The 12,207-nt window shown below is 47.2% G+C and overlaps 1 protein-coding gene across 12 annotated transcripts in view; it reads left to right on the top strand.

Moving 5' to 3' along the window:
* The window catches only part of trim2a (tripartite motif containing 2a), a 301,158-nt gene that overhangs the window by 228,666 nt on the left and 60,285 nt on the right, over positions 1 to 12,207 (top strand). For all 12 annotated transcript variants that reach the window (XM_072496025.1, XM_072496027.1, XM_072496019.1 and 9 more), the window contains exon 4: positions 1,241 to 1,392. In XM_072496025.1, the coding sequence (XP_072352126.1) occupies positions 1,241 to 1,392 (152 nt within the window). The remainder of the gene's footprint in view (positions 1 to 1,240; positions 1,393 to 12,207) is intronic.

The following is a 12,207-nucleotide window of genomic DNA, read 5'->3' as shown; positions in this document are numbered from 1 at the left end:
TCCTTGTTTCCCTGAATAGAGGAGCTACAAATTGGAAGGGACCTTTCAAGAATATAGGGAATTTTGGAAAATTAAAAACTATGCATCTGTCATGTCTGAAGCCACTTATCTTAAGCCCAAGGATGAAGTCCATGTGAAACTGGGGATTTCTGAGCCTTTCACCTCAATGTCCTTGCCCTGGTGATCGTAATTGGTTTAAGTTCCTCCCTCCCTTACACCTCCTGGTTCATAATTATTTATATGTGTGGGCCTTCTACAATTCAGACAAACACAAAAGATCGACACTGGCTCTAGGTTAACCTGCCTTGATTTTGAAATTCTCATCCATGGTTTCAAATTTCTCCATGGTCTTGTCCTTCCCTATCTCTGTAATCTCCAGCCGCATAAACCGTTTGAGATATCTGTACTCATCTAATTCTAGTTTTTTTCCACACAATGAATAACCTTGTAGAGAGTTGAAAACCTTGAAGCCACTTAAAGGTCTTTCTGATTGGATGATTTAAATGGCCTACAATGGTCTTTTACACCCATAATTAACAGGGAATAATATGCCTTATTGAAAAATCCTCTCCCCTTTCTCAAAAATATTTAATGCATTTTTTTCACTGTGCCTCGACCTTTGACTTGCTACCTACACAGTGACTGTTTCTGTCTGAAATCGGACAGAGACTCGATCACTTTACATTCAACTGAGGAAGGAGCAGTGCTCCGAAAGCTAGTGATTTGAAACAAACCTGTTGGACTTTAACCTGGTGTTGTAAGACTTCTTACTTTACTCACCATGAGAGAAATTATCTTTGATTAATTTACATTTATTAGAAACTTCTTGTCACTTGTGATTGGTGGGTGGGATAAGAGAACAGAAATGCAGGCAGGTGATATTGTTGGTAAACAGATAAAGGAAAATGGTGAGATTTATTCTTGGCTCCATTGTAGCTCCAAGGAACTTGTGGTTCCTTTTCATAACGATATGGACCATTGGGTATTTATCTTTCCTTAGATCAATAATGGGTGTTACAATGTCAAACAATTATTTTGCCTAACAATGGTTAATCTATTAAGGTGATTCTAGAAATATACAATTTTTGTTTGAGTTTCCAGCAGGAGTTTGAAGGGACTGTGAATGTAGACATTCTTAAGTTAGTGACCAAATATGTATGTTTGCAACAAAATCAAGTGCTTTGGAAAGTGTACAATAATCATTGTTTTCTCCTCCAATTCTATTACTGTCTTTCTCCAGGTGATGGAGTTTTACTGCCAATCCTGTGAGACAGCAATGTGTCATGAATGTACAGAAGGTGAACATGCCGAGCACCCAACTGTTCCCCTCAAAGATGTGGTAGAGCAACACAAAGCTTCCCTGCAGACTCAACTGGAGGCTGTCAAACAGAGGTAATTGTACTAAAACCATTAAATGCTGGATAAACTCAGCAGGTCTGGCAGCATCTGTGGAGAAAGAAACCGAATCCGAGCTGTTGTTTCTCCCTCCACAGATGTTGCCAGACCTGCTGAAATTATCCAACATTTTCTGTTTATATTTCAGATTTCTACGATCCGCAGTATTTTGCTTTTATTAGAGATAATTGTACTATGGGTGTGCAACAACAACCTGCCTAATTTGATTACTGCGATATTAGGGTAGGATGTGGTAAGTGTTGACTAGGCTTGTGAGCCAGTTGGGGTTAACAAATTCCTTTAACACGAGCTCAGGTTATCTAAGATAAGTTTGTAAATCTTGCTACTTGCCATGCACAGGAGAAGATTTTGGAACGCTAAAAAACAGCACCTGACACAGGAGGAGATACTCCCAGACATGGGGGAGGAGAGAGAAGAAATTAGGGCTGTGGCGTGGGCCAGCTCCTGTTGGGGCAGCACGGTAGTACAGTGGCTAGCACTGTGGCTTCACAGCGCCAGGGTCCCAGGTTCGATTCCCCACTGGGTCACTGTCTGTGAGGAGTCTGCACGTTCTCCCCGTGTCTGCGTGGGTTTCCTCCGGGTGCTCCGGTTTCCTCCCACAATCCAAAGATGTGCAGGTTAGGTGGATTGGCCATGCTAAATTGCCCTTAGTGTCCAAAAAGGTTAGGAGGGGTTATTGGGTTACGGGGTTAGGGTGGAAATGAGGTCTTAAGTGGGTCAGTGGAGACTCGATGGGCCGAATGGCCTCCTTCTGCACTATGTTCTATGGATGCATTGATAAGCAAAACCCCAATATTAGAGGCCTTTTTACAACAGTTGTAGTTGGTGGAGCAGCCTCTCGCCACTAGTTCGCTGGGGCTGGGATCTTCGGAACTAAAGATGGGCCCTTGGCCCAAACTAATCACCGGACGGTTTTATTCCCCTTCCCTCTTACGAGGTCCGACTCTCTCCAGTTTTCAATCTCGTGTTGAGGTGCTCTCATTTTCCCTGATCTGCCTCAGCAATGCTGTTGTACATTTGTCCCTTTTAGCTCCCCATAGAACCTTACTCTAGTAATGTATGCAAGGAATTGATGCAATGCAATGTAGAGCAGGAAATGGAGAGGCAGCAGGTATGAGAGAGAACACTCCGTCAACTGAGCACTTGGGATGCTTATTTGGTCCCGATGCGGCTTCTGGTATAAATATTCTCTATTCTAGTTTGTTTGATATAACTGAAGTGTTCACAGAGAAAGAAATGCCCCTCGGATACATGAGTGGAAATGATGCCTTTTCTTATTTGTGTGTTGTCCTCAATCCCCATCATGTGTGATAAATGATACTAAGTTGCTGCAATTCACAAAGCTGGGAATTTTGTAGCGGAAATCAATTGAATTTCACTTAACGTTCAGTGCTGACAAACACGCCCTCTCCTGGAATTATGAAGGGAAACTGAATGAAATAAACAGAGAACTGCTGCATCACGGCGCTGAGGACCCGGGGTCGGGATCGAACTCTGTCTGTGGAGTTTGCACATTCTTCCCGAGTCTGGGTGGGTCTCACCCCTACAGCCCAAAAAAGATGCGCAGTGTAGGTGAATTGGCCGCACTAAATTTGCCCTTGATTGTGAAAAAAATAATTGAGTACGCTAAATGTATTAATAAATAAATAAACAGAAATGTTGAACATGCTCAGCACCTGAAATATATATATTTTTAAATTTAAAGTACCCAATTATTTTTTCCAATTAGGGGGCAATTTAGCGTGGCCAATCCATCTACCTTGCATATCTTTGGGTTATGGGGGTGAGACCCACGCAGACACTGGGAGAATGTGCAAACTCCACATGGACGGTAAACCGGGGCCAGGATCGAACCCGGGCCCTCAGCGCCGTGAGGCAGCAGTGCTAACCACTGCGTCATTGTGCCACCCCAGCACCTGAAATAAATGTTTGGTGGTCGAATACCTGAAGCAGTAACCAGTCTTTCTTTATCCAGTGCTCAATTGTTTCCTCCATTTCCATTGGCTGTGTGTATTGTCCACAAGGCAGGTTTAGGCTAGAATCAATTACCAAGGAAGGCGAGAGAAATGCCTTCATTGTAATTGTACATTTCAATCTCAAACTGGTTCCAAAATTTCCAAGTCCAGATTGGCACTCAATTGGAGACCTATTACCTCATCGTGGCTGGGATTCTCCGAGCCTCCACGCTGAAATGGGGCTCGGAGCGGAGAATGGGGCCTCAGACCGGCAAACCGGTCGGACGCCAGGACGTGCTTCTCTGGCGACCGGAGAATCGGCGGCAGTCGCGCGCGCGGTCAGCGGCCATTGAAAGAGGCCCCCACGGTGATTCTCTGCGGTCGACTGGCCGTGTTCCCGCCGGCGTGGTTCATGTATGGTTCCACCCAGCGGGAGCTCGGCGTCGCGGCTGCGGTGGCCGTCCAGGTGGGGGGCAGGGGGGGGTCAGTCTCCATGACGGCCAGGCCCACGATCGGAGGCCACCGATCGGCGGGCGCGCGCGATCTGAGGGGGGCCAACCTTCTTCCGCACCGGCCCGTATGTGGCTCCGCCATGTTGCGCGACACCGGCGCGGAAACGGCCCCACCGAGGGCTCGAGGCCAGCAGTGCAGGGCCGCATACGGCTGCTGGAGCAGCGCGGAGCACTCCAGCGGCCTGCTGGCCCCCTGTGGACTACAGAATCGCTGGGCCAAGAGGCCCGTTGACGCCGGCATGAAACACTCCGGTGTTTACGCCGGCGTCAACACTTAGCTGCGTTTGGAGAGAATCCCGGCCCATGTTCCTGACTTAATGCTGCCAATGGTGTTGAAACAAGAGATCAATATGTTCCATTGTTAAACATGACCAAATTCATTCAGTTGTCAATTCTTAAACATGGTCTCAATTGTAGTTCACAGGAACATTGGGTGGGATTCTCCGACCCCCCCCCGCCGGGTCGGAGAATCGCCGGGGGGGGGGGGGGGTGTGGCGGGGGTGGTGTGAATCCCGCCCCTGCCGGTTGCCGAATTCCCCGGCACCGGATATTTGACAGGGGTGGGAATCGCGCTGCGCCCGTTGGCGGGCCCCCCCCGGCAATTCTCCGGCCCGCGATGGGCCGAAGTCCCGCTGCTGGAATGCCTGCCCCGCCGGCGAGAATCAAACCACCTCTCTTACCGGCGGGACAAGGCGGCGCGGGCGGGCTCCGGGGTCCTGGGGTGCCCCCACGGTGGCCTGGCCCGCGATCGGGGCCCACCGATCCGCGGGCGGGCCTGTGCCCTGGGGGCACTCTTTTCCTTCCGCCTTCGCCATGGTCTTCACTATGGCGGAGGCGGAAGAGACCCCCTCCACTGCGCATGCGTGGGGATGCCGTGAGCGGCCACTGACGCTCCCGTGCATGCGCCGCACGGCAAAGTCATTTCTGCGCCAGCTGGCGGGGCACCAAAGGCCTTTCCCGCCAGCTGGCGGGGCGGAAATCAGTCCAGCGTGGGCCTAGCCCCTCAAGGTGAGGGCTCGGCCCCTCAAGATGCGGAGAATTCCGCACCTTTGGGGCGGTGCGATGCCGGACTGATTCACGCTGTTTTTGGCGCCGGTCGGCAGACATCGCGCCGATTGCGGAGAATCCCGCCCATTGTGTTCTCTGCTGTGAACAAAGAATGGACTGTTTATAAGGGCAGTTGATATGGGAGAATAGTGTACATGGTTGCCCCTTTACAGTTAAACAATGAATAGAAATGTGAAATGAAGGTTTTAGTGGCTATGGCATTGCCTGCTTTTGTATGCATATGTCTTTTGTGGATACAACTGAATTCAGTACTGGCTGGAGTGTTTATTTGTTGATAGAATTTTGAAGAAGTAGAAAGTTTGCTGATTGTCTACCCTTCAGCAATAATTCATTCAGTTTTGCTAGTTTACACTCTCACATTTCTGATGGGATAGAGATAAAAGATGGGCATTGCATAGAAGTTACAGTACAAGCTCAGGCCGTTCATCCCAACTGATCTGTGCTGGTATTTAAGTTTCACATCAGTTTCCTCCCACAGTACTTCATCTAACCCTAACCCTATTGGGCAATGAGTTTGAGACTCCCACCATCCTTTGGTGAAGAGGTTTTTCTTCACATCCCCTTAAACCGTAAGTCTATACTCCCTGGTCATTCCTCCCTCCACCGGTGACTGTCCTATTTTTATGGTCCCTGGTTTCAGATACCATCATAAAGTAAACACCTTAGGGCAGCATGGTGGCACGCAGTGGTTAGCACTGCGGCCTCATGGTGCCGAGGTCCCAGGTTCGATCCTGGCTCTGGGTCATTGTCATGTGGAATTTGCACATTCTAGCGTGTTTGCGTGGGTCTCACCCCAACAACCTAAAAGATGTGCAGGGTGGGTGGATTGGCCACGCTAGATTGCCCCTTAATTGAATATTCTAAATTTTTAAAAAAGTAAACCCCTTTTCTATCTACCCCATCAACCCCCTTCATGCTTTTATAGATCTCCACTAAGTCACTCCTCAGCCGTTTCCTTTTATAGAGTAAAGAGCTCCAGTTTATTCAAGTGATTTCCTTATAACTATAACCTCTTGGTTCTGGCATCACCTTGTTAAATCTTTTATTTTCCTTCTTCAGTGTTTCAATATTGTTTTTTTGTAATATGCTGACCAGAACTGTACAGAATGCTGTTGGATGAAGGGACAGATGTATTGGAGCCAATTTTCCTGACGTTACAAAAATAGGTAGAAAGCAAGCTGTGAGGAGCATTGAAAGAGATATAGATAGGTTATGTGAGTGGCAAAAGTTTGGCAGATGGAATATAGTGTGGGAAAATGTGAAGTTGCCCACTTTAGCAGGAATATTAGAAAAGCAAAATGTTTAAATGGAGAGAGATTACAGAATGCTATGATACAAAAGCATTCTTTTGAACAGGTAGACGAGGGTAGAGCAGTTGATGTGGTGTATATGGATTTCAGCAAAGCATTTGATAAGGTTCCCCACGGTAGGCTATTGCAAAAAATACGGAGGCTGGGGATTGAGGGTGATTTAGAGATGTGGATCAGAAATTGGCTAGCTGAAAGAAGACAGAGGGTGGTGGTTGATGGGAAATGTTCAGAATGGAGTACAGTCACAAGTGGAGTACCACAAGGATCTGTTCTGGGGCCGTTGCTGTTTGTCATATTTATCAATGACCTAGAGGAAGGCGCAGAAGGGTGGGTGAGTAAATTTGCAGACGATACTAAAGTCGGTGGTGTTGTCGATAGTGTGGAAGGATGTAGCAGGTTACAGAGGGATATAGATGAGCTGCAGAGCTGGGCTGAGAAGTGGCAAATGGAGTTTAATGTAGAGAAGTGTGAGGTGATTCACTTTGGAAGGAATAACAGGAATGCGGAATATTTGGCTAATGGTAAAGTTCTTGAAAGTGTGGATGAGCAGAGGGATCTAGGTGTCCATGTACATAGATCCCTGAAAGTTGCCACCCAGGTTGATAGGGTTGTGAAGAAGGCCTATGGAGTGTTGGCCTTTATTGGTAGAGGGATTGAGTTCCGGAGTTGGGAGGTCATGTTGCAGCTGTACAGAACTCTGGTACGGCCGCATTTGGAGTATTGCGTACAGTTCTGGTCACTGCATTATAGGAAGGACGTGGAGGCTTTGGAGTGGGTGCAGAGGAGATTTACCAGGATGTTGCCTGGTATGGAGGGAAAATCTTATGAGGAAAGGCTGATGGACTTGAGGTTGTTTTCGTTGGAGAGAAGAAGGTTAAGAGGAGACTTAATAGAGGCATACAAAATGATCAGGGGGTTGGATAGGGTGGACAGTGAGAGCCTTCTCCCGCGGATGGATATGGCTGGCACGAGGGGACATAACTTTAAACTGAGGGGTAATAGATATAGGACAGAGGTCAGAGGTAGGTTCTTTACGCAAAGAGTAGTGAGGCCGTGGAATGCCCTACCTGCTACAGTAGTGAACTCGCCAACATTGAGGGCATTTAAAAGTTTATTGGATAAACATATGGATGATAATGGCATAGTGTAGGTTAGATGGCTTTTGTTTCGGTGCAACATCGTGGGCCGAAGGGCCTGTACTGCGCTGTATTGTTCTATGTTCTATGTTCTATAAAAGAAATTGGGTGTCATTGTACGTGAGTCACAAATTAGTACAATAAAATAATTAGGAATATGAAAGTGGGAAGGTTTGTTATACCTGTACCGGGCATTGGTGAGGCTACATCTGGAGTTTAGGGTACAGTTCTGGTGTCCTTCTAGAGAGATATATTTATATTGGAAGTTGGTCAGAGAAAGTTCACTAGGCTGATTCCTGACATGAAGGTGTTGCCTTATGAGGGCAGGTTGGACCTGTAATTGATGGAATTCAGAAGAATGAGAGATTTATTTCCATCCATCCAAACTGGGTTTTAACCCTATTCTAATGTCTGGACTGTATTTTAACTTCCTACATCATAAAATGTATTTGCATTTAGTGATGATCAATTTATGAATTGCTCTGACAGCAGTGGATTATATTGATGTAATTTATTTTAATTAGTCTGGTTCATCGTCTGAACAAATTTGAATGACACACTTGATGCTATATCTACTGTAATTAAAATATTCAACCCTGGCAGTTTGATAGATGACATGAGTCTCACTCAGCAGAAAGTAGTGATAATCCTATTGGATATATTGATTTTGCTTTTTAACTGAAATGGAAAAAAGGGTTGATAAGTAATTGCCCTTTTTGGGCCTGGCACTGTCACTATATTATAAATGTTACCCTTAAGGGCTGGATTTTTCTCGTGGGAGCACATTTTGCAAGTCAAGCAATTTTGAGGCCAACGAACTGAACTTCGAACTGATGTGAGACTATGTCTGGGGTTTTTGTCTTTTCCCACAGTGTAGTTAGCGAGCTGCAAATCGGTGTCAGATGAGTGTCAGCTGAGGTAGGCTGGAGATGAGGCCTCCCTGTGTTTTCGGCAGTCACAGCAGCCCGGCTCCTAACATTGTTGTTTAAAGGCTGCCTACACTTGATCTCTCACCTCCCGCCCCCATGCACTTCCCTGAATGAGGCTCCATGCTATATAAAAGTCTCGGGAATTATGGACCAGTTAGTCCAGCATCTGTTAGATCAATAATTAAGGATAGGTTACTGAACACCCCTCTGAGAGAGCAGGCCTGGATCTGTAAAAGGTAGGCCAGGCATGACAGATCTGATTGAATTTTCTTTTTTGAAAAGATGATTAAAGTAGGGAACAAGGAAATGTCTGTGGATATTGTTGCTAACCTTTGGTTGGCTCTTAATTCGTAATTTGCTCTGTTTGTTTAACCTTTGCTCTAGAGTCGCCAGGTATCTTTATGATACCGCCACGAGGTCGAAGTAATGATCAATAACTCAACACACCAATTAGTAAGATTCAAATCAAAACACATTTATTATGCACAGTAAATCACTACTCATGCATAAACTCTACTTTCTAGGCTATTTCTATCACTAAAAGGCCTATACTTGGCTTCGGACTGGCCCACCAGGTCAGGGGAACAAATGGCCTTTCGTTCAGGTCCTGAGTCTGCAGGATTCAAAAGCTGGTATGGACTAGTAGCTAGGAGTGCCTATCTCGTAGCGAGCGTTGACTTGAGACTTACTTGCTTGGAGGCAGCTTGGGCAGTTCACTCTCAAGGGTTGATTTGCTGAGTGACCCTGCCAAGAAGGACGATTTGAACTTGGGGGCTTTACTTTATAGTCCCCAGGGGCTTCCCGCCCTTCGGCGCGGACCCCGTACCTGGTTCCAAGTGATTGGACTACTTTCCGATCACTTGGATCGATTTCTCCAATGCTGGAGCGGTTCCAGGTGTCCGTTGGCCTTCCTTTGTCTTGGCTCTTGCTGGCGCCGAGGAGTCTGGCTTGGCTTTGTTTACCTTTACTGTTGCCATTGTGCCTGGGGATCGCACATTATTATGTAGATGGCTGCTACATTACTATGCAGATGGCTGCTGGTTTCGGTGCTGTCTGGTTGTTTTGCAGGTTCCAATATACATGATCTCTGTATTTGCTAGTCTTTGCCTGTGTTGGCTGAATTTCCCTTCAGCCTTTGCGGTTCTCCATTTTAAGTCGGGAAGTGCCAACTCAGGTGGCTACACCCCCTCCTTCTGATCCTAACACGAAGCGTGAAGGATCACATAACTGCATTGTCTTCATTCCCTGACCCGGCGAGCACTCTTCTATGGCCTCTACACTGACCATAACTATGCAAGAAAAATTTTAACTAACAATTTCTAAGTGCCGCTATGTCAAAACAGGGACATGCATTACAAAATAAAAAAACTGTACCTCTAACTGTCCTCAATAAACTACACTCACTCAAACATTCAATCATACTAACTTCCTAAACAATACAAACAAAATCACGGCAGCATTATCACATTTTTCCTGGCTTGGCAGTCAAGCTCAGGATTGTACAATCGCTCATGAAACACATTTCTTTATTCACAAAAGGAACGCAAACGAATGTCCTTCATTATAGATCGCGGGGGTCGGGGGTCTGGTCATAACCAAAAATAGGGGATCTTATTCTATATACCGGGGTGCGAGCACGGTAGGCTCTCCTTCTCCATTTCCTCATGCGGATAGTCTGCACGATGCTGCAGAGTATCGGCAACACGAATAGGGATTCTATTAAATAGGACAGGGAATACCAGGTTATAAACCTGTCACACCAAGATGGTGTGGTGTCGCTTGTGACTGGGCTCTGGGTGCTATGGGGAAGTGAATCATTAACAGCGGGGGGGGGGGGTTGGGGTCAGGGGGTTCGCGTTCGCACGCAACCAAATGTTCATTAGGGTGATGAGCAACATGGAGGATGTCCTCATGGTTCTTTTTCCTTCTCTTCTCTTCGCTGGAGCTTCTGGAGTTCTGTGGGATCAAGCAGATCTATCTTGGTTTAATATCTCGTCTGTTAGTATGTCTGTCCTTTTGTGCCAATTCTACCTTTACAATTTGTCACCATGTGTGACTCCCTCATTTTTTTTTTTTTTAACCGAATATTCAGGACAAGACACACTTTAAAAATACTGAACCAGTGCGAGCCGTCTCGCAGGCTGTGCGATTTACCATCCAAATGTTTGAGGATGTAAATAGCATAGGGATGGCAACTTGAGGGTCGCCTGAAACAAACAACTTTTTGAACCAAAAAGTGCCGAAATGAGGTGCATATGGGCCGCGACGGGTAAGATTTGGATGGAATCCCCGGGTAGGACGGCGACCAATGCCGTGTCTCTCCTACCCGAGCGTAGCTGACCAGAGGGGGGGTTCCCAGGCAGGGCGGGTCCCAAGCCGTTTCTCCACTGCCTGAGCAACCGACAAGAATGGGCAAAAATGTAGTCATCGTGAGGGGTTGCCGTACTGGTTTTACCTTTAAACCTGAAGGACAGTTATGAACGGTTTGTTTTTCTGTCGACAGACGAGTTCCTCTGAACTGGCGTCTGGGACAAACTAGTTTCTCTGACTGCCAGTGGGCGTCAGAAGGGTGGCGGCGTGGGGCCGGGATTTTTTTTTTCCGATCTTACAAACAACATTTAACAATACCACTACAAACAACGTTAAACATGCTGCAGGTTCCATCAGAAAGGACACCGTTTTCTCCCAAGCGGTTCCTTTTTAAAACATCATCTGGACACCTCAGTTATCGGTTGCGAACAGGGTCGCAAAGGGGTTCTCGCTTTGGGAGTCAGACTCAAAGTCGTCATCTTCTCCCGGGTGCCATACTCTGGAATGTATCAGGGCTGATAGGGCTGCATGGTGCGATTTGGGGTCCATCTTGTTGTTCCGGGCGAGCCTGTATGAGTTGTCGCGGTGCCAAAAGGTGGCGTCTAGTTCTGTGGGGACGGAATCGGGGTCGTAATCGTAGGGCGGTGGTCTTTGGTGGGGCATATTGAGGAATGTGATAAGGAAGGGATCACTCGAATTGTGGTCAGATTCGCTGGGTGTGGGTCCTGTTGCCTGGGGATCGTAGGGAGGCGTGCTGTGGCTGTTGTCAGTGCCACAGTCGCTGTCGCTACTGCTGCAGTCTGTGGGCGTTCCGGGGAGGAGTCTAGAGGTCGGGGGTGGAGTCGAAGGTGAGTCCGTGGATGTGGTGGGTGTGTTGGGGGGGTAGGGATACGTTGGCTGTGGGCGGGGTGTGGTCTGCTGCGTCGAGCATGACGTGGTGTGCATGGTTGGACTGTGGGCCATATGCCTTAAGCTGGTTAATATGGAACCATGCAGTCTTTCCGTTGGGGTACTTAATTTTATACATGGAGGGGCTTACTTTGTCCGCAATGGAGTACGGACCCGAGTACTTCGGTGACAGGAATGTGCTGGGGTTGTATATGGTGCGCATGACTTGCTGTCCTACACTGAACTCAGTCGCATGCACTGTCTTATCGAAACAGGCCTTGCTCTGTTTCTTTCGTGTGTCTAATCGTACCGCGGCTGCTAGCTGAGCCGTTTTAACATTTTCGATTAATTGCTTTACTGCGTTCTCGTGTGTGAGGGCCGTCACTTCGGGGCTGGTCAAGTCCAAGCCTAATAAAAATTCTGTGCCTTTCATGCGGCGTCCGGTCATGAGTGTGTGGGGTGTAACCTGTGGATGTTGAGACAGTATTTATCAAAAACATCAGTGCAAAAGGGAGGACTGAATCCCAAGTGGTGTTGTTCTGTTGGACCATTTTTCTGAGGGTTGATTTTAGGGTCCCATTCATGTGCTCCACGATACCACTTGACTGGGGCTGGCATGCGATGTGGAATTTTTGGGTAATGCCAAATATCGTGAGGACGTTCTTCATGACATGTCCCGTAAA

Source organism: Scyliorhinus torazame, chromosome 3, assembly GCF_047496885.1.
Source record: "Scyliorhinus torazame isolate Kashiwa2021f chromosome 3, sScyTor2.1, whole genome shotgun sequence".
NCBI lineage: Eukaryota > Metazoa > Chordata > Chondrichthyes > Carcharhiniformes > Scyliorhinidae > Scyliorhinus > Scyliorhinus torazame.
This window is presented reverse-complemented; position numbering and strand designations above follow the sequence as displayed.